The 23,306-nt window shown below is 47.5% G+C and overlaps 1 protein-coding gene across 2 annotated transcripts in view; it reads left to right on the top strand.

Moving 5' to 3' along the window:
- Nucleotides 1-22,571, top strand: part of LOC126540821 (uncharacterized) — a 48,986-nt gene extending 26,415 nt beyond the window's left edge. The window contains exons 5-7 of one of the 2 annotated variants that reach the window (XM_055075966.2): nucleotides 6,413-6,469; nucleotides 20,294-20,398; nucleotides 21,631-22,571. In XM_055075966.2, the coding sequence (XP_054931941.2) occupies nucleotides 6,413-6,469; nucleotides 20,294-20,398; nucleotides 21,631-21,907 (439 nt within the window). In that variant the 3' untranslated portion in view covers nucleotides 21,908-22,571. The remainder of the gene's footprint in view (nucleotides 1-6,412; nucleotides 6,470-20,293; nucleotides 20,399-21,630) is intronic. The other variant, XM_055075967.2, reaches the window with a different exon arrangement.
- Nucleotides 22,572-23,306: the final 735 nt, after the last annotated feature.

The following is a 23,306-nucleotide window of genomic DNA, read 5'->3' as shown; positions in this document are numbered from 1 at the left end:
CTAGCCGTCCATCCCCAGCGACAGATATCCAAGCAACGTGCGTTGCGAACGCGGTGTCTCAGTGCTCGAGCGTGTCTAGTATTTCGGTAAACACAGGTGATCTGGTCGTTTCGACAGATGGCCGGAGGCGTACGTTAAAGCACCTCTGTTCTACTTCCGCTCTGATGAAGGGGCTTTAGCGTAAACGTCAGAGGCCTGCACGGTACAGCCACCTGGTGGCGCATAGCGTAACTGGCTAAACACAGAGCTAATTCTGCTGTAACCGAGAGTAAACATTTCAAACATGTAAAAAGACAACGAGTTCACGATTATGCTGTTGCCGAAAATTTACGCCAGTAGCAAAGTGGAATACGCTTGGTTACTGCTATAGACCGTTTTATTGAGGGCGCCGCCATGTTGCGATCACAGCGCCGTCTATCGTCCTGCGCCATGCTGGTATGTGGGATCGCGCTGGAGGGTGCACGGCGAACGTGCTGTTGACAAGTGGCAAGTTTTCGCGCTTTGCCCAGAGGTGTCAACAAGCTGTTTGGATTGGGAACCTTCTTAGCGTGTCGTCACTAAGCTTTTAGCTTCGATATAGCCGCAATATCAAACGGCGACGGGCCTACAGGTGCTCCCGCAGCTGTGCCCGCGATAGGAATAGGAAGCGAGTCAAGACTGAACATTGTCGATACGTAACGTATACGTGTAACGTGTTATTATTGTATGTCTAGCCTTGAACTTTACTAAGGTATCACTCGATCATCATCATCATCATCATCATCATCATCATCATCATCATCAGCCTGGTTACGCCCACTGCAGGGCAAAGGCCTCTCCCATACTTCTCCAACTACCCCGGTCATGTACTAATTGTGGCCAAGTGTCCCTGCAAACTCCTTAATGTCATCCGCCAACCCTAATTTTCTGCCGCCTCTGCTACGCTTCCCTTCCCTTGGAATCCAGGCCATAACCCTTAATGACCATCGGTTATCTTGCCTCCTCATTACATGTCGTGCCCATTCCCATTTCTTTTTCTTGATTTCAACTAAGATGTCATTAACTCGCGTTTGTTCCCTCACCCAGTCTGCTCTTTTCTTATCCCTTCACGTTACACCCATAATTCTTCTTTCCATGGCTCGTTGCGTCGTACTCAATTTAAGTAGAACCCTTTTCGTAACCCTCCAGGTTTCTGCCCCATATGTGAGTACTGGTAACACACAGCTGTTGTACACTTTCCTTTTGAGGGATAGTGGCAACCTGCTGTTCATGATATGAGAATGCCTGCCAAACGCACCCCAACCCATTCTTATTCTTCTGGTTATTTCAGTCTCATGATCCGGATCCGTGGTCACTACCTGCCCTAAGTAGATGTATTCCCTTACCACTTCCAGTGCCTCACTACCTATTGTAAACTGCTGTTCCCTTCCGAGACTGTTAAACATTACTTTAGTTTTCTGCAGATTAATTTTTAGACCCACCCTTCGGCTTTGCCTCTCCAGGTCAGTGAGCATGCATTGCAGTTGGTCCCCTGAGTTACTAAGCAAGGCAATATCATCAGCGAATCGCAAGTTACTAAGGTATTCTCCATTAACTCTTATTCCCAATTCTTCCCAATCCAGGTCTCTGAATAGCTCCTGTAAGCACGCTGTGAATACCATTGGAGAGATCGTATCTCCCTGCCTGACGCCTTTCTCTATTGGGATTTTGTTTTTTTTTACGGAGGACTACGGTGGATGTGGAGCCGCTATAGATATATTTCAGTATTTTTACATACGGCTCGTCTACACCCCGATTCCGTAATGCCTCCATGACTGCTAAGGTTTCGACAGAATCAAACGCTTTCTCGTAATCAATGAAAGCTATTATAAGGGTTGGTTATATTCCGCATATTTCTCTATCACCTGATTGATAGTGTCAATATGGTCTATTGTTGAGTAGCATATACGGAATCCAGCCTGGTGGTCTTTTGGTTGACAGAAGTCAAAGGTGTTCCTCATTCTACTTGCGATTACCTTAGTAAATACTTTGTAGGCAACGGACAGTAAGCTGATCGGTCCATAATTTTTCAAGTCATTGGCGTCCCCTATCTTATGGATTAGGATTATGTTAGCGTTCTTCCAAGATTCCGGCACGCTCGAGGTCATGAGGCATTGCATATACAGGGAGGCCAATTTTTCTAGAACGATCTGCCCACCATCCTTCAACAAATCTGCTGTTACCTGATCCTCCCCAGCATAGCTCCCAAGGCTTTCTGTACTTCTTCCGGCGTTACTTGTGGGACTTCAAATTCTTCTAGACTATTCTCTCTTCCATTATCGTCGTGGGTGCCACTGATACTGTATAAATGTCTATAGAACTCCTCAGCCACTTCAATTATCTAATCTATATTAGTAATGATATCGCCGGCTTTGTCTCTTAACGCACACGTCTGATTCTTGCCTATTCCTAGTTTCTTCTTCACTGCTTTTAGGCTTCCTACGTTCCTAAGAGCATGTTCAATTCTATCCATATTATACTTCCTTATGTGTGCTGTCTTACGCTTGTTGATTAACTTGGATAGTTCTGCCAGTTCTATTCTAGCGGTAGGGTTAGAGGCTTTCATACATTGGCGTTTCTTTATCAGACCTTTCGTCTCCTGCGATAGCTTACTGGTATCCTGTCTAAGGGAGTTCGCACCGACTTCTATTGCCTACTCCTTAATGATGGCCATAAGATTGTCGTTCATTGCTTCATCACTAAGGTCCTCTTCTTGAGTTAAAGCCGAATACCTGTTCTGTAGCTTGATCTGGAATTCCTCTATTTTGTCTCTTACCATAACTCATTGATCGGCTTCTTATGTACCAGTTCCTTGCGTTCCATCCTCAAGTCTAGGCTAATTCGAGTTCTTACCATCCTATGGTCACTGCAGCGCACCTTGCCGAGCGCGTCAACATCTTGTATGATGCCAGGGTGTTAGATACGGGACCGTTTCCTGAGCCTACTTCGAATTCACTAAACCACATCGAATCGCGCCACAGCTAATTAAGGAGCGCAGAAGCGCGTATACTACATTCCCGAGGCGCGGCACGTGCAAACGAGTTGGCGTCCCCCACCTCGTATGCCGCATCTGGAGCTATTCACTGCTTGACTCTTCCCGAAAGTGTAGCGAGAGCCTGGCACTGTTCTAGGTAAAGTGGGCCCCGAAGCAAGACGGCTGTAATGCACCGTGAAACCCTGGCAGCGCCTCCCCCTTCCGCCAATTTGTGACGGTGCTCGCAAGTCAGCAAGGCAATACCACAGGGAGAAAGCCCTGGGACAATTGGGGCCCAAGGAGCGACCCTCTCCGCCTTGGTGACGGTAGTTGCAGACCGGGATGGCAAGACCGCAGAGAAAAGTAAGCGCTCGGACAATTGGGGACCAAGGAGCGACCCTCTCCGCCGGGTGTGACACAATCGCACGGGCGCCTACCATTGGCCGAAAATGACGACACCTGAGCGGGCTCGCCGATTGGCCGAACGTGACGTGTCTTCGAGACATCGAAGGGCTTAAAAGACACAGACCGGGAGTAGCAAGATAGCATTCCTGGAGCATTCCTTCATTCATCTCTTTCGAGCTTCTTGCCATGGGCCGCAGCGTCTGAGTTGCTGCCGGCCCGTAATGACTTCTATGACTGTTAATTTCTCGGTCGTCTCACTGTAAATAATGTAAATCAACCTTCAAGTTTTCGTCCCAAAGTATAAGGCCTATTTCATTACTAGTCTCGCCATTCGGACCCCTCCACGTCCACTTGCGGCTATCCCGCTTGCGGAAGTAGGTATTCGTTATCCGCATATTATTCTGTTCAGCAAACTCTACTAATAACTCTCCCCTGCTATTGCTAGAGCCTATGCCATATTCCCCCACTGACTTGTCTCCAGCTTGCTTCTTGCCTACCTTGGCATTGAAGTCGCCCATCAGTATGGCGTATTTTGTTTTGACTTTACCCATCGCCGATTCCAGGTCTTCATAGAAGCTTTCGAATTCCTGGTCATGATGAGTGGATGCAGGGGCGTAAACCTGTACGACCTTCAATTTGTGTCCTTTATTAGGTTTCACAATAGGATCTGCCACTCTCTCGTTAATGCTATAGAATTCCTGTATGTTACCAGCTATATTCTTATTAATCAGGAATCCGACTCCTAGTTCTCGTCTCTCCTCTAAGCCCCGGTAGCACAGGACGTGCCCGCTTTTTATTTTAGCATTGTATATGCTTCTTTTGTCCTCCTGAATTCACTGCGCCCTATTATATCCCATTTACTGCCCTGTAATTCCTCCAATAGCACTGCTAGACTCGCCTCACTAGATAATGTTCTAGCGTTAAACTTTGCCAGGTTCAGATTCCGATGGCGGCCTGTCCGGATCCAGAGATTCTTAACACCCTCTGATGCGTCACAGGTCTGACCGCCACCGTAGTCAGTTGCTTCGCAGCTACTAGGGACTGAGGGCCGGGGTTTGATTATTGTGTTCATATAGGAGGTTGTGGCCAAGTACTGCACCAGGGTGGCCAATCCTACTCTGGTGAGGGAGTGCGTTACCGGTTCTGGTCACCGGGATCAGGCCGAACTCCAGGCCTGTTCATGCAATTTTATCCACACGCGCATTTTTTTTAGCCGGTGAAAGATTGCGCGGCACCGGGATTCGAACCACGGTCCTCTTGCACGAGAGGCGGATTCTCTACCTCTACGCCACCGCTTACCACACTCGATCAGGCGACAACAATCAGAGCTTTCTGCATGTGTCATGTGGTGTGCCACACCAGCGCACATCCCAATTCAGGCAACTGAAGCTCCGAGGAAACACATTCTGCTAGCTTTCGTGCTCCCAAATTTTTTGCGGTATGATTTTCTAAACGTGGTTTATCAGGCACCAGGGCATCAAGCTTTACAAAATAAAGAAGTGTAAATTAACTCGATCGGTAGGGCTGTTAACAAGAATAATATGACCTTATGATAGTGGCCGCGAATATGCAACGATGAACCAGACGCACGCTACAGGTTGAAAGATTATGGGCATTGTTAGAACTGGAACGGTGCCTCTGCGTGGAAAGGCACCTCGGCTACTCGAGAGAGCTGAAAAACGAACAACTTCTCTTTGCAACAGCAACTTTATTTTCTGCAGTAATACAGCACGCGATGAGCGGCGTCGACAGCTTGCCGGCGAGTTTCGGAAGCATGGGAGATCCTATGTGAAATAGAGCCGGCCGGCACACGGCAGCAGTGACCTTGAGTCGTGTTGCGCATTTACACGCTGCTTTATTGCACTGCTAAACTCGTCGAACCAGTTACTGAAGCATGCAAAGGACATTAACTACCGTAATACATATTTATTATTCTGCTGTTAATTTCATTGGCTGTAGACCTTTCTGTGCACAACAGCTTGCTCACGCTACAGTACTCAAGCTTGAAGTCGCCTGAGGACGCCATGTTTAGCTGGCTATAATGTGATACAATGGCAGATACGAAGTCTTGATACTGCGGCCTTGTTTGGCTGGATAGATGAGCTGACGAAGGAATATGGAGAGAAACCAGTGTACGACTTTTGGTGGTAGCCGAGTTGAAAAATGACAACCATTCCACTCTGTGAAGATGGAATGGTTGAAGATGAAGATGTGAATGTGCTTTCGCTGCCTTTCCATCTTCCCACAGTGGAATTCTTATAAATTTTGTGTTTGCCAGTCTGGCGTCGTTGCTCGTTCGGATGTGCCGAGGCTCGCGATTGTCGTTTTCGTTCAGCATCGCGGGAACGTTCTTCGTCGGTGGTCGTTTCGCGCCGGCGCCGTTTACATGCTCCTTGCTGTTCCCTGCGGTGCTTCTCGTACGCATGTTGTTCTTCGGGTGTATGAACAATACATGTCCGCCCCATCGATAACGCAGATTAATCCAGAAAGGGTTGTCGGGGAATGCTGTGATAGAAGAAGAAAAGACCCTTGTACTCATTGGTGCATCCTTGAACCTGCTTAAAGAAGCAAATAGGACACTGCGTTATGTCAATTGGGGTTTTATATTTTTCGAAAGTGTGATGGTTTGTTTTGATGGAAAAAATGGAAATATATTGGTCTACGTTCCCTTCTTATAGAGGAAGGGTAGCGGGCGCATCAAATATCAACTTACTTTCGCATTCACCTGGGATTAGATTCTTTGCAACTACCTTTCTTGCTTATATCCAAATGTATTTATGCTTCCCGGTCATAGTGAAAGGCAAAACTTGATGGATCCAGCTGAAAAATAAGACGGAGTTGAACGCTGCTTGAGCGTGTTTAAGCTAGAATCCCATACTTTCGGCTAATGCAAAGTCGTAGTGTGTTCATGCCGTGCTTTCACGTCCGCAGTGGAGCACCTTCATTCCGGCAGAGCTCCAACATCAATTGGCGCGGTATCGCTTTAATTACACACAGTATACATCTTCATTGCAGGGCTCCAGTCGACGCAGAGACTTCTCAAGATGGCGACCCAAGCCTTGCAGTTGAGACGTAAGTCAATTTGCAGGGCACACAACATTTGCGCAGGCTCATCGACGAATACCTAACAGTACCAAAAATGCGCTTGTAGTCCTGGTCGAACCAAAGCGTGAACCAAGAGTTCACGTAAACGAAACAGAAAAGCTATTATTGTTTCTCTTAAGGAAACATTCGGTACACAGCGACCATATTTGACCTGCTTACAATAGCCAGTCCTTGTATTGTTTATGTTTTTACAGACGAGGATATTTTTCAACCCTTAATTTTTTTTCTTGTATCCGCCGTGCACCACCAACCGTCCTTAGTAGCTAGCAACACCTTATCTTTAAAGCGAATAGCACTCTTTGGCTCTTTCGGCCGTTTTCGTGGCTGGTCGGTGGGCGGTGTCGATGGTCGGTCGTCGGACTCGATAAGCAAAACTATCGTCCTGTCGAGCTCTCTCTCCTTCGCTCGTTTGTTCGGGCTATTGACTTCCATTGTCAATCATGGATCGTCGATGGTTCCCGAACAATTTTTTGTCCATCTTCCTACAGATAATATGAGGTGTTTCAGTCTTCAGCTTTTTGGATAGCAACGTCTTCACATGGGTTGTATGTTGGAGTGAATATTTAACAGTAATTCTTTAACTGCCTTTCCTTGGCACTTACAGAGTAGCAGTACGTTTTATGAAGCCAGGAATAGCAAAACGAATCGATCCAACTTGTGCCAACTAGAAACATCATAGTCTGCACAAGACGGGATAAGTGGTACTTAACAGGGAGAGGCGGGCTAGTTGGTGGTCGATATTGGAATGCATCATGTAACCGCGCAAACGACAACAGGAGCCTCCGCGCCTGTCCTATGCGTTTCTTTCCTCGTCCGTTGTCGTTTGCGTGGTTACATGATGCACTCCAATAAGTGGTACGTTGGTGAGTGAGCGCTTTGTCAAGCTGCCTAAAGAGCAGCTTCTTTTTCCCACCCTTTTCTTCTGTACTTTCAGAGCGCAAAAAACCTATTTGCATATTTGTATATGTACAGGGCTTCCTGAGTTATGGTATCAGCAATTTTGGTATACAAATGCTCTTTGCAAATTTTATTCAGGCGTGTGTTCTGGGGACGTGCTTTTCGTGAACAAGTCAGCCAACACATGATTAGGAAAGGTTTGTTATTAACCTTATAACTTTCCCGATTATGGCATATGAGAAATTGAAGATCGTATTAGAAGACTGTTTTGTGCGATTTTTCTAGAGGGCCTCTGTTCAATTTTGCTAACAATGAAATTTGGCACTCAGTACGCTAATATTTCGCATTTTGATGCGCGAGCTACGACGTAATTATAAGCTGGTGATGTAGCTGATCCCGTAAGCATTCCACCTCTATATGCTGGGCAGAGCTGGCAACAGCAAAACTCCTGCCCTCGACTGGCAAAGCAAGTATTCTTTGACCTTTCAGCTGCAATAAGCCACGTCGCACGGTATATTTGTCTCTGTATCGAAACTCCCATAGGTAAGTTCATGGAAATGACATACTGTCAGTTTTGATGATGAATATCTTTGAACGTACGCACACTGGAAGAGTCAGACAAAATGACTGTTGTCTTCAAACTGTTGCGTATACCAGGGTAGCGTATCGTACTGCTGCCGAGTTGTAGCGGCGCCTGCCTACCGAAGCTCGACCGACGTTACTTGTTGGGTAGCGTGGCGTTGTCGGCGGGCTGAAGACATCCGGTAGACCATGGCGACCAAGCAAGGGCGAGACGATTTCTAGTGCGCAACTTGCACGGTTCATTCGAAGGTAGATGAAAGAAATTGAGAAGAGCATGAAGTGATCAAAAGTACATTTCGGAGCCGCTTAAATAGGCTCTCTACAATCGTGGGAGGGATCTTGCTTCCGTCGACGTCACGTGACCGGCACAGAAATTCTGCTGCAAGAAGGATGGCGTCCCGCCTCCTGGAATTGTAGACGCTTGTCCGTCTTTTTTGCGCGTTGCAGGTTTGTGGAAGTTCTCCTTTTGGCCGTTCGAGGAACGGGTCCCTCTAAAGTCGCACACACACACAAAAGAGGCCTTTACACTGCGGGGCTTCGGCCATACCGGCAGACACTCGAAATGGTCATGGAGAATTAGGAAGTCACGCTTCATTTCGACGAGGCCTGGTGGAAGAAGGTCGGGAGAGAGAAAGTTCTTTCTGCACGAGGTGCGGGACGCCAACCAAAGCAGGCGAAGTCACGCCTCATTTCCACGGGGTAGGGTGAGAGAAGGTCGGTTGAAATTCCTTTGTGCACGCGGTGCCAGACGCCAACCCTAACAGAACCAAGCCTACCTCACCAGTCGTCGCAGCAGAGAGGGACGAAGGGATTGCTACACTTCAGGGCGCCAGGCTTGTAGAAATGTTTATTACGGACTAGTGTTAACTTGTGTGCATGACAGCATGCGTATGTGGGTGGCGCTGTCTCCATGATCTATTGCTTTCATATTTTTCTGTCTCTCTCTTGCCCACACTAGTAGCAAACTGGATTTGCTGTTTTAGTTTACCTTCTGGCCTTCAGTATAAACGGTGCTGAGACTGGATGCAAAAAAGATCGGTCAGTGCCTCCACCTGTCAGCCTTTGTAGTGCTACACCTTTACACTGTTTGCGAGCAAGGGTACGTGTAATCTTTCGTCTCTGTTGACGTGTAACACCCTAGTTACACGGGCATGCGAACCAAAGTTAAGACGCACCCCAGTTCCGGCTAACCGAAGTTACACCCAGTTAGACGGAAAGCCGAACTGCGGTTATTCCACTAACCATGGTCACTACAAACTGAGGTTGTCCACCTCAGTTAGCTCAGGTTAACGAAGCTAACAGACAAAATGGCGGCACCCATGCGGATTGACGAAGGCGGCGCGTCTCCAACGAAGGTGACGGCCTAAACGTCTCTCCAAAGGCGTGTGAACTGGTCTGGTTCAACAAGAGAGTCGTTGATACGCATTTGGGAAGGCAATCTTGCCGCGCTGCGTTCGAACACGCTTAATGCGCGCATTTACGAGGAAATGACGCGAGCCCTGAACGCACGATTGCCTGCCGGCGAAGTACCGTACACAGCCAAGCAGCTTCGCCAGAAGCTGGACAACTTAAACAAGCAGTACCGGTGAATACGGGCACTTCACTAATCACGTTGTGATACTGTATAGCGTCTGTATTTGTGCGTATGTGTCAGCTAAATGTGATTCGTAAACTCAATAGCGTGCAAAATAAGCTCTCGCAAGCTGCGCCTGCCGGTGCAGTTGGGCCTAACCTTATGTGTGTACCACACGGCGCACAGTTGATCGCAGTCGAGTCCGATCGGAATCGAATTCCTCGGTCGCGATTGGGTCCTTTGCGAAAGCTATGGGAGAGTGAATCGCGGCCTGGAATTGCAGCCCGGATCGTGCTCGATCGCGAACGCCAGTATTAACTGAACATATTGCTCCGACATGCGATTTCGATGGGCCGAAGCGCAGACAAGGCATCTTAGATCCGGCCTTAGATGAAAACGTGATAATGCGTGCCCTCACATGTTCACGCCACAGCAATTCTAGTATCTTGAAAAGGAAGCTGGCCAGCGAAAATCAAGCGACTGACGCTGCGTAAACGCGTGCCCATTTTATTCTCGGCCTCGCCGCACGTTCACCGACCTTTTTCCTACATCTGTTTGACAACTTCAAAATATCAGGCAACTGAGACCTCACAAAGTCTGCGTTTCTTCCGAGTTCACGCTAAACATTTGACATGGTAAACATTGTTTATGGGCCCAAAAATAGACATGCATAGTAAGGACATACATAAAAAGTATGTGTGCGTTCTTCCTTCATATGTCTCTTTATGCGACCCAAAGTGATGTTTAGCAGAACCCATGAACTTGCGCAATAAGTCCGATTGAGCTATATTGAGATTGCACACATTTTCAGTCCGTCCTGTGGTAACGAGGAGACTCAACGCCTTCTTGATGACTGTCCTCGCTATAATTTAGAGGCGATCGCTCGCAAACGCGATAGCGCGCTTTGACCGAAGACCTCTAACAGAGGAACTTATTTTAAAATGTCGCAGTCACAAGGGCCATCGCAGCAGAGGGCGACGAGGGCACTGTTGGACGAGCGGCTGTAGCTTGAACAGATGTTAATAGTGCTGCAAGTGGTACTGTGCTGCGCGGTGACAGTATGCGGCGACAGTGACCGACAGGGATTATATGTCTGTGGTCCTTTCTTTCTTTATTTCTACTTTGTTATCGCTTTACCTCCCCCTCCCCTCTTTCCCCAGCGTAGGGTAACAAAACGGATCTTCCCCTCTGGTTAACCTCTCTGCCTTTGTCTGTCTGTCTGTCTGTCTGTCTGTCTGTCTGTCTGTCTGTCTGTCTGTCTGTCTGTCTGTCTGTCTCTCTCTCTCTCTCTCAGTCCGCCGAATGTTCAAGTGCGCCGCAGTGCTCTCTTCTTTCCTGTACCTTTTGACCCGTCGTGGTTGCTCAGTGGCTATGGTGTTGGGCTGCTCTACACGAGGTCGCGGGATCGAATCCCGGCCACGGCGGCCGCATTTCGATGGGGCCGAAATGCGAAAACACCCGTGGTACTTGGATTTAAGTGCACGTTAAAGAACCCCAGGTGGTCAAAATTTCCGTAGTCCTCCACTACGGCGTGCCTTTTAACCAGAAAGTGGTTTTGGCACGTAAAACCACATAATTTTTTCCTGTACCTTTTCTGTGCACAGTTCCAGAGAGGCGGGCGATATGTAAATTGCGAAAGCAGTGGCTCTCTGTGTGCAAATTTTTTATATCTGTAATAAGTAGCACCGTACCATATTGCAAAACCAGCGCCTTCCAGTGCCTTCCAGTGCCTTCCAGTGTGAAACCAGCGCGTTTTTTGGCATTGGATCGATCGCACTGTGTACGCTGGCGCCCGCTGGGACTCACTCGGACACCAGTGAGAACGCTGGATAAAAGCTGGGTCATACTAGAAGAGACGCTGGTTCCACGGCCATGACGCTAGGGCGCACTGGTTTTTGGTGTACAGGCGCTGGTTCTACAGTTCGCTGGTTCGCACTGTAAACTGCGCTGGTTGCGTTTGTGCCGCTCTGGTTCCAGTACGCAAGGACGAGCGCTGCTGAATATCAAATGCTTTATACAGTTTCATCGCTTGATACTAGTCATTTGTCGCAAATAACGCTATATTTTGGGGTCATAAAACTATTTCGTGTCGCAGCTTGGAATAAAGGTGCGTGAACTGCCCTGTTTATTCATGCAGATTTGACACTGAAGAACACTTTCGTTTTTTGCTTTTACCCTTTTGACTGGGCGGATAGCTAAATTCTTGAACGAAATCACGCAAATGAAGAGGACGCCGCGTTTTTTAGTAGTTCGCACGTAACATATAACTGGGAGTTGTCGCCGTTGTCGCAGTGTTGTGGTGTGGACATATGAGCGTTTATGAGGCACTTTAGCCTTGTTTATGCAACTTCTATCCACACAGTGCGCTTCCATCTGTCGGTGCCTTTCTTGACTTTGAATATAAAAAGCACTAATCTACTCCAGCCTTCTGTAGTCTACCAATGATTAACAATACGAAAAGATACCAAGAGCGGAGCCATAAGTGGCATAAGTGACACACAAGCGAGTACATGAAAACCAAAGCAGACAGTACATTTACATTGCACGCTAGGTAATCTTCACAACACACTAGAAAAGTAAGGAGTAATATCCATGGTCGGTGTAAGAAAGTTTCCTCATCGAGCACTGCACTAAAAGAGAGACCTCGCTTGTAGTAGACATACAACTTCTTGCACAATTCTCACAAACTGCAAATGGAATTTGTGCAGCATATATAATGTAGACTGAGTGCTTGTCACTGCCTCATGGTGTCTCCTAAAAGTGAGGTGATTCAAAACAGTTAGGTGATCCGGTGTGCGGCAATATGCTTTGCAAGTGCATTTCTTACTTCCACTCCTAGTGGCTCATTATGACTGCTTGTACACACTGGCTGAACCCGTCTTGCATCTTCATTGCGCACAAATTCAATCTAGCTTGCATCACAGGGATCTTTTAGCTGCTCACAGATGTTCAAAACTCGGCAAGTACGGATGATGTAATTTACGTTATCGATATCACATTCCAGGCCCTTATGCATGATTCAGAACCGCGCTTTCAGTCGCCTGAAGGCATTTTCAACAACACGTCTACCGCATGACAGATTATAATTGAACATATGCGATACTGAGCCAGTACAACCTGGCCTTGCAAAAGGTTTCATTAAATGAATGCTTGGCCAGCCAAGCGAACAGGGCCAACCGATACTCCTTCAATTGATTTGGCATCCAACCTGAACAAATTTCTACTCAGTACACTTTGCAGACGTGACCGCTCGAATATTGCCGCATCATGTATTCGACCCGGGGATCCAACGTTCGCGTAAAACTCTGTAGCGTTGATAAATAACAGCGAGAAGAATGGTGCTGTACCACCCTTTAGAGTTGAAGTAGTTGGCGGCGTGCTCCTTCGGAGGGCAGACTTCAATATGACAGCCATCCAGGGCGCCATGCCATTCCTTGAGGAAACCCTGTAACAGTGTTAAACTGACGCAGATGCCCTACTAGCCCTTGTGCCGAGGGGAACCGCACGTACCGCGGTTCGAGGCGGCGCACAACAACACTGCAAAACTGGCGGAATATTATATTAACGGACGAGTGGCTGGTCGTCAAAGAGAGTGGCCACGGTTTTGTCTTCAGCGGATATAGCCAGCCGATACAAAGCAATCTCCACGCGATTCTCCAGGGGGATGGCTCTGCGCATATTCGTGTCTTGCCGTGCCATCGATTCGCACACACTCACAATATATCGCAACGTGCCCCGATTGAGTCGGAAGTTTTCCTTGAATACGCTTTCGGGAAAGTGCGGGAGCGTGTCTTCATACCACGACTGTGCCCGCGGGTGCGACTACACATGCCACTCACGGGAACAAAGCCGAACAGCCGTGGCCAAGAGTAGACGACACTGCCTTTCAGCGTTCTCTCTTTCCTGTTCGAGTTCCTCAATGTCTTGCAGTACACGGAGCACTTCCATCTGCTTGTTGTGCAGCGCTGTTCGTTGAGCGGCAAACATAATGGAGAAGTCGTCGAGGTCTTCGTCCCCATTGCAGAATACAACGTTGCCCAACGCCATCGAACAGTTAGTGTGACCGGAGCAAAGCTGGCAGAAACGCCAACAGAAAAAAAAAAAAACAACAAGCAATAACGTACACATGCGAGAAACGTGCCAGAAACTCAGGGATCACAGCTAATCACAGCGCACGTGCTCAGGTAAACATACCAATCCAGCAATGGATTGCCTTTGCTTTCGTACCGACCGTGAAATAGACTTTGGCCCACAGTTGACTGACTGGCTCTAACTGCTGCCAAATCCCGTGAAAGCAATTTAGCAAGCAGTATAGTCATAGAGGGCAGATGCTAATACGACGGACATATTTTAAAGAAAACACAGTTTTTATGTCAATATACTTAGAAAGAACAGCTAAAGAAATATATTTTCATTCGAAGTAATGAGTATCACGTGACCTGCTTAACAGCGCTGCAGCGGCACTAACTGAGGGCAGGTTGTCCCGTGTAACATATGTCCATCTGCAGTTACCGGTAACCATAGTTCAGTCCGATAACTGAGGTGCGTCTTGACTGGTTAGCACGCCCGTGTAACTAGGGTGTAAATGAAACAGAATCGTAAATGAAAACTGGCGATGGTGGGAAAAAAACGACGCGCGATTGTTTCTTCAGTGATTGACGGATTTATATGTGGATTAGTGGGTTTTAGCATACCAAAGAGACAATGAACCGTCATGGAAGGCCCCACACAAGTTTGATATCTTTGATATCCTTGCCGTCCACTCCAAGCCAGGTAATACCAGAGGTTTTGAATTTTTTCCCTGTTGGAATGACCTAAAATTGAGGAAGGGAGCCACATAAGCAGGTCATTCGAGAAGAAGAAGATTGAGGGCATCATACGTAAAAGTATAAAACAGGCGCTGGGGCTTCCCATCCGCACTGCAAATGAAAAGCTTTTAGCTCTGGGGCTCCACAACACTCTTGAGGAGATTATTGAAGCAGTGAAAATCTCGCAGTATGAGAGACTTGCGGGAAGCCCTACGGGCAGGAAAATCCTAGCTAGGCTGGGCATAAACTATGAGGGGCAAGAAGGCATCAAAGTCGACCTGCCGCGAAGCGTGCGGAATCGACTAATAATCCCACCACTACCTCAAAACATGCACCCAATCCATCACAAGGAACGCAGAGAGAAACGGGCGGAGGCTCTTGAGAAGCGTTTCAAAAACTCGAAGGACGTGCTCTACGTTGATGCTGCAGACTATGGCAACGGCCGCATGGCGCTAGCTGTAGCGAGCGCTGAAACTAGATTGATAGCCAGTGGCACAGTTCCAACGGATTGCTCTCAGATTGGAGAAGAATCTGCCATAGCACTTGCAATTGCAAGTACTTCAGCCAAAATTATAGTCAGCGACTCTAAGGTTGCGGTGATGAACTTTGCCAGAGGCAGAATTTCTCCCGAGGCGAACAGAATCCTGCAGACCTGCAGAGATAGCAGGAAAATTGAAATAATATGGGCACCTGCGCACGCCTCCCTCGCTGGGAACGAGGCGGCCCACGAATTAGCTCGAGGACTTACATTCCGAGCTGGTGGGCTAGCCGAAGGCTTCACAGGGCGAGACCGCTTAGTGTGCTACAGAGAGATCACACAACACTACAGACTAGGGCGGGTTAAATATCCTCCGGCTGATGCATCCTTAAACAAGAGCCAGGCCTCCACTTGGCGTCGCCTGCAAACCAACTCGTTTCCAAGCCCGGTGTCGTGCAGCCTCTACTACCCGGGTCAGTACTCCAGCCAGTGTAAGCTATGTAAAGCCAGGGCTAATCTTAATCACATTCTGTGGGAATGCCCACAGGCTCCCTCTGAGGGAAGAATAATGTCTTTAGAGCAATGGGAGACCTTATTACTCAGCTCCGATCCGGAGATTCAATTGAAGACCGTCCAACTGGCCGAAACCGCCGCTAGGGTCCAAGGACTCCTGGCCGTCGTCTAGGTGGGAAGGCTTAAAGCCTTCCCTACATCTGTTGGACAAATAAAGTTTTACAATCCAATCCAATCCCTGTTGGAATGGAGCGACCGCGATGTGGGAATCAAACCCACGATTCCATATGCGGTTTCTCGCGTACATGACTGCCATATTGTGTCCCGTTGAAACAAACCACATAGTGAGTGTGCCAAAAACACGCAATTATGGTTAACTTGCTTTGGTATTCCGTATGCGAAATATACAAAGATATACACGAGAAATGTTTTTATGGTGACCCAAGCCTGAAAGGAATGGCAGATTGACAAATCTGGGAATAAAGATGAAGGATGGCTTCTTCGCATTGGAGCCGAACCTCATTTCTGCGCGCTGTAATGAATTTGCACTGCGTTGTTATTAATTTTATGGCGATAACAATTATAAGATACTCCAGGAAAGCTTTCGGGTTGGCGTCACCTTGAGGTGCCGTTTAAAGGGTAAGTACGATAAAATCGCACGCCGTATGCTGGGTGGCGAAGGAAAGTATGCAAGGATGAGCTGTAAAGGATGGTGACTTGATGCGCGCCGTCCTCGCGCCAGCCCAATGATTGAGGTCTCGTGTTCCATCGCGTGCAAGGGAAAAGCGTCTGAACGCGCGCTAGAAGGGGCAGGTGAACGCACGTCTCCTCCTCAATCTCTGTCCTGACTGTGCTTGGCTATCAGCGCATACGCGGCCAAGTGGCCTAATTTGGAAATAATCTGCGGCGGGTGCGAAGTTTGTGGCGAGCTGGGATGGCTGGGCACTTTATGTGCGCTGTCTTCCACGGCGCCTGTGTCGGAGGTCATGTAATCTGAAATTTCGGAGACGCGTTGAAACGTGAGACATCGCGAAGCGTTCGCTGTCTTAGGCCGGCGTTCTTTATAACGCCAGTGTTGCGACAGTGAGCGTTCACGGTCATCGAGATATGTTTATGTATGTAATGCCTGTTAGCAAGGGTATGTGTACTGCAATCCGTTATACGGTTTAAGGAACTACGTGCTTTAAATTGTGTAATAGTCAATGCTTTTGTAAAGTGATATTCTGAAACGTCGCTATCAGACTCATTGGTTCACGCTTAATGCGAAACTGTGATATTTGTTATGTGTCATCAACTTGAATGTGGATGAGAAACTTGCCTAGCCACACTTATGCCCGTCCGGAAGCACCATTTCTACAAATTTTCTCATGTGGCGAGAGGGGACAAATGCATTTGTAATACAGGCAGGGGTACATTTCTGCTATGTCAAGAATCACTCCATTTGGCGAGCGCATTCACATGCGCTGACATGCATAGACGTGCAAGTAGACATGTCAAGTCAGCTTACGCCAGGGGCCCGATTGACACCCCTCACTGCTAGAAGGGAGTGGGAGAGAGATAATTGGAAAAAATAACAATGATTAAAACAAGAAAATACCTCCGGTTGGTTAGTCTGTACTTGGGAAAGATGAGATAAATGAATTTAAGTACAGAAGGTACAGGTGAACCACATGTGACTGCGTCGGCGCTAATAAAGAGTGTATCGAGGCACCACACTGTGACCCACAGTACTCTACTTCGCTGCTGGTGCAAATTTTCGACAGCCGCGTAATCATGCTGCTGCAAGAAATGTACACTTGCAGCATATTGAAATACACTTGGTTGCGCCAATATTAGCTGTGATTACGTGGCCTGCATTGTGCACGTCATTCACATTTGCGCCTCCGCTCATTCGGTCCACTCATTCCCACCCACTTGCGTTTACCGAAATGCCTGACACACTAAAACTCACTAACGTCTCGCTACTCCTCGAACGTAAGGCATCGAGACACGGCGCCGTTGCCAGGGTGGGTTGGCAGCCGCCGTAGTCCTTTCGTGCTCGTTCCGTGGGCGGAGATAGCGGTGAAAATTGCTTCCCTATTCCAAAACCCAGTACCCAGTGTCCAGCACCATGCCGGAATGTGGGCACAGTGCCGCGCGCTGGATGCTCGAGCGCTGGGCTGGCGCGTCATACTGGAAGGCCCTGGATATTTATGGGAAAAGTAGTGCTAGAGCGAGAAAAACGCGGTGCCTGGGAACCGCATAGATATAAAAAAATAAAAATAGCAACAGCCTGGTACTTTAGCAGTATGGCTCGTCCTAATGTAGTCATTTGAGAATAATTTACCATGTCAACACCTAGGCACAGTTTCAGTTTCACACAGACATGTCTCGCACCTACATAGCAGTTGCGCTATCGTCCCGCTACTAAAACTTACGCCTCCATCAGAAAGAAAAAGTTGTCCGTATTAAATGGTATGACTTCAAGTGCCAGAACACTGATTTTCTTATGCGTTTCGTATTTTAACTTCGAAAAACGTCTTAAGTGAACCGCCGACTCGGCACGCTCTACGGGCCGTTACTGCCGATTTCGATAACCTTTCTTCTTCTTTGCGCAAGCGAAATGAAGCATTTTCTTAGGTAAACAATGTGCTCTTATCGACGCGCCTGTGTAGTCACAGATCTCTCTCAGAGAAGCGTAGGTTATTGCGGCTGGCAGCAAACATTGAAGACAGCAAATATAGGTATGTTTGTAAGACGTCACATCGGTGGTCATCGCTTTTTGTGCTGACCCTGCAGGCATGAAAACAATGGTTTGCTTAAAAACACTGATGCGAAAGCTGAACTATAGAGTGATTTTTCCTCGTTAGACTGCCTGAGCCAAGACGTGTAGCGTGTAGACGGACTCGGCGGGTACGCTTTGCCTAACCTTCCGTGGAAGGGAACGATCTCGGAGCAGCTATATTTGATCTTCAGAACCTTTTTCCTACTACATTTCAGTACACTAGGAAAACTGGAAGCGCTCGAAGTGCCTCAGCTTTGTTATCGGTGAGATGATATGATTCAGTGGCCGGCTTTCTGGGATCCGTTCGGATGCATTCGAACGCATGCAGGGTTTGTTCATTGTGTGTCGACTCCACAACACTGCCAAAATGCGCAGTCATCTATTATAAACAAATCTAAATCCATTACAGGAACGCGTCACGGACACTGACATAACAAGTGCGGTGAAGTTGCACGAAATGTAAACATGGACTACTGCTGCGCAATGAGCCCTTGCTGACGCCATGTGAATAAAGGATAAATAAATACATAGTACTAAGAAACGAGGCGTTACCTGCAACTGCGTATTTTTACTCAAGAACATAGCTATCCGCGCAGCCAAAACGAAAATGCAGAAAACAAAATTGATCTCGCAGTGTCACGTATATGCACGCATAAACGGAGCAGCTCGCGCAACTTTTTTTCCAGGTTGTGACACGAAATTGACACTTACAAAAATGTACCGTTGTGTAGGACAGTAAACTAGTATCTCCCGATAAAATTGTATCAAACATCTAATATTCAACAGCGCCAATACTCCTTGCGTACTGGAACAAGTGCGGCACAAACGAAATCAGCTCAGTTTCCAGTACTAGCCAGTGAACTGCAGCGTTTACAGCATTTACCAGTGCGCCCCAGCGTCATAGTAGTGAAACCAGCGTCTCGTCCGTTGTAACACAGCTCTTATCCAGCCATCTCACCGGGGTCCCATGACTCTCAGCGAGTGCCAGCGTCCTTAATGCGATCCAGTGTGAAAAAAAAAAAAAATCATGCTGGCGTCAGACTGGAAGATGCTTGTTTTTGCAACCACTCTTGCTCAGGTCACGGCTTACTGTGTTCTTCTTTCTGAAGGTATGGAGGCCAGCAAATTGTTTCGGCTCTTTTGACCAGGCTTCGGACTACAGGAAAGTTGGGGCAGGTGGAGTGATTAGAATTAAAGTGTAGTTATCGTCGTGTATGTGCCGGTTTTCTGAATACGGAAAATACGGGTACGGTCGCTCACATTGCGCGAGAACATCCAAGAAAGGGAGAAAACCAGAATTATCGCGTTCCACTGTAAACTGTATAGCCGGATCGATGTAGTTCAAGTGAGCAAATTGTTCACCTCGGATGCCTTCATGCACCACGCAAAAAAGCAATTGTCCACGACGTCGGCGCACATGCTTTGGCAATGCTCCGCGTTAAGCGGCACCGTGTTCAGCAAAGAAGAAGACTGGATGGACGCCCTGCGAAGCGACGACCACCAGACCCAGCTTCGGGCCGTCCAGAGGGCTCACGAAAGGGCGGAGGCTCACGGGCTTCCCGTCCCAACGTGGGTGCGGCCCGCGACCCCTGCCGACCACTAAACCAAGAGTGGGTGGGAAGGGGTTCCTCAGGACCCAATAAAGTTCTTTCCTCCTCCTCCTCCTCCTCCTCCTCCTCCTCCACGACGTCGGGTAACATCTGTCGTTCGCCAGGAATAATTCCTGCCGTTTACTCTCAACGACTGCGAAAAGTGTCCGCGCGCCTTTGCAAAGTGTTAAAAAAAAACGCATATAGTACTATCTCATCCTTGCTCAAAGAGCCGGTCGTGTTCGGAAACATTGGGTTTTTATAATAAAAGTAAATTTGGTTGGAATTTCTATGTTATTTATTCAGTTGCTCCCAACCAGTCATATATCTGTGGAATATGTAGCTGTGTTATAATCCGGTCTCTTAATTAACGCAACCCCGCGTTCATATCCGTGCGCGCTGATGTCCGCTAAAATCAGCATCCAACAATTTGGTTTCTGTCAGTGACACTGGCTGGAAGTTAGCTCTTGGGTAAACACTATCTTTTGCTTTTGGAAAGCCAGGTCTTTGTCATGTCGCCACGAATGTAGTCGATTTATATTTTCATGAACTACCCAATGACTTTCTGACGCTCGTTCTGACAACAGGGCGCCTGCTGGGATGACACTAGAAAACAGCCATGACGCAGACACTGTCGATGTGCACCGGATGGATCATCCCTCTTCTCCAGAACCCGGTGGCGCTTCAAATCTGTAAGGGAACTGCATAAACGCGCGAAACATTACTCAAGAATCCAGCTAGTCTAAAGCATGAAGTTATTTATAATGTTGGATGTTGGCTGCCCCCTAACGCTGCTTCTTTCCTTTGTAACGTATATGTGCATTAAAGAAACGCGGCTTGGTGATTATCTGATCCTAATATGGCCGGACTGATAATATATTTGCGGACAATATGGAGGGAACGAATTCACCAGCTTTTATACTTAAATGATCAGAGGAATGCGGACAAACACGCGCATACTTCTCTGCAAACGAGGTAAAATAATTGGCATCGCATGGCCAAATATCCTCCACAACAAAATGAAAATTTGATTAAAGGAAACTGTTCAAGATCCCGCTTGTTTGAATATTAAATTAACATTCTGCCCATTGTTTCAATGTTTTGGAATACGGCTTAATAAGTGGAACGCTTTCAAGAGAAAAGGTCGAAAAGCAACTTTGCATTCATTTTAGTGCTTCCATGGGATAAAAAAGTTACTTTGATAGTTTCGAAGTCACCTTGCTCGTTTCGAATAATACTTAAAAGTTTTATATAATGGTTTCAGTGAAAGCCGGCTAGAAATTTCGCCATGTGAAGCCACCAGTCACTTTGAGAACGTAGTTACACTGCCATTCTATTGGTATTAACACAGCTGTGCCGCGAAAAATCACTTAACACGGTGAAATACGGCTGATTAATTTTACGAGCTGCTTGGAAGAAGCAATAAACACAGCTGCGGTTTTAATTTGCATACGACAGCGGCTTATCACTTTTTCTTGGAAAACGTGGACTATAAAAAAAATATCATAAGCTTTATCGAATGATGCGGACAAAAATCTTCCTACTTCCTGCTGAATTCCAGTGCAAGCGCGAAGAGCAAGATTTGTTAAATGTTGTGAGAAACAATAGCAATAATAATAAAAACGGGGCCCTTATTTCCAAAAAAAAAAAAAACACTGTGGCTAGGATGGTTTGCAAGAGGAAAGCATGACCTCGAAGATGGCGCTTGCTTGCCAAAGCGTGCAATTTCGGAGTCTGTAGACCACATGTCAGATAATCCCATATCATTAGCCAAGGCAGGCGACCACTAGCAAAGACCACTTACGAATGAAAAGGCGGCGAAGTCTAGACGTCAACTTTCCTCTGACTTTTGAGGCACTCACATATTCGGCACACAACTTCGCGTTTAGCTGTAACGGGTAACCTGCGATGTGCTCGTTTCCAGGAGGGGGCGGCGACGAGACGTCGACGATGATGACGACGACAGCACGTTGCGCGGCGTTGAAGAAGCATCGCTGCAGAAAAGCCTGGACGCCTGCATCGGCCAGCTGGTGGCCATGAACCGGTCGTCCTCGTCGGCACGGTCGCGACCGGAGGCTACCGGGGACGAATGCCACTACCACGGCATGTCGATCGCGGCCCGGTTGCGTCGCCTCGACGACGTCGCGCTGCCGCAGGTACTGCACCGCATCAGCGCCATCTTGGTGGAACATGGCGTGTGACCAGTGAAAAGCTGTCTGGCGAACACAGTGTTTGGTTGCGTTTGCATGTGCCAAAGGCACAGCAGGGTGCGACCAGAGATGGCGTCAGCGTCGCAAGTGGCATGCCTGTGTGGAACCATGATGGATGTGCCCTGGAGTGTTTGTTGTGTTCTAAAATGTCTCTCGCTGCATTCGTGCTATCGTGAAGCAATGAAGTGGACCAGAAACGTGTATTTAATGATGCCGGAAACATCAGTAAATATGACTAGTTTTTATTGTTTCTGGTTCATGCGCGAACACTGGTTGATGCGTGCAATGATTGTCTGTGGTGTTGCTTGAAGGCGAAAGCCGATCCCCAGAACTACTCAGAAATGCTGTAACGTACAAAACAAACCTACGTCTCGCTCTTTTCTAGATGGTGGCTCCATATGTTAGACAACATCATAACGCTAACTTGAGTTGGCTGAAGTTGTATGGAAGTCGTGTTCCTTTTTGTATTTGCATGCGTTTAACCTTTACATAAACAAATGCACCTTCGCTGCTGTTCTTAATCAGAAAATGTAATCAACCTGTCAGATCGCAACATGTATAGTGCTTGTCTGAGTATGCACACGGGACATGTTACTTGAATTGACTTTCTGATGACATTTGTGACAGCGGGCTGAATAAAGACTGTGCCAAAGTATTGTGCTTGAAGTGAGTGACTACGAACCTCATAATATTGTATAAATAACTGGACCGAATACCGGTGTCTGCAGCAACGCTCCAGACAGCAGCTGTTTTCAGTGTTGCATGCTTCATTTCAGGTTCGCTGCAGCATTAGAATACTAACATGGCATTTTCGAGTTGTCATTTTTAAATGAAATTAATGCATGATTGATGAACTGATGCTTAATTGAAATGTACTGGTGTTTAATTAATGCTGAGGATTTATTGATGGTGTTTTTGAAAAACCAGTTTGGGTCTCGGTACCAAGAAGGTAAACATGTCACGGGGGCATAATAGACTGGCTCGCGCCGTTCTTGCTATCGCGGCGGACACCAAACGTAAGCGCTGCCAAAGAAACAGGAACAGCGCGTTCGCTTTTTTGTGTCCGTCAAAATGCATTGCCAATACTGATCAAGCCAACGACAGAAAGCACTTTCATTACGAGGATTTTCAGACTGGGAAACACACGCTGTGTAAAGATCTTGTTTGAAGGAGACAGCCTACCTTCCCACGCCAAAGTAGGACATGTCCGCCATCCAGTACGACCATTCGTACCGAAGCCCCTCCAGTGTTTCAAGTGTTGTAAGATTGGCCACGTAATGGGTGTCTGCGTGAACAACGTCGTGTGCCCGCGGAGCTCTGAGTCCCATTCAGAAGACGCCTGCAGCACACATGTTCGAAAGTGCCCTAACTGCAGCGGTCCTCACAAGGC

The sequence above is a fragment of the Dermacentor andersoni genome, chromosome 2 (assembly GCF_023375885.2).
Source record: "Dermacentor andersoni chromosome 2, qqDerAnde1_hic_scaffold, whole genome shotgun sequence".
NCBI lineage: Eukaryota > Metazoa > Arthropoda > Arachnida > Ixodida > Ixodidae > Dermacentor > Dermacentor andersoni.
Note: the sequence above shows the minus strand (reverse complement) of the source record. Positions and strands in the feature narration are given on the sequence as shown.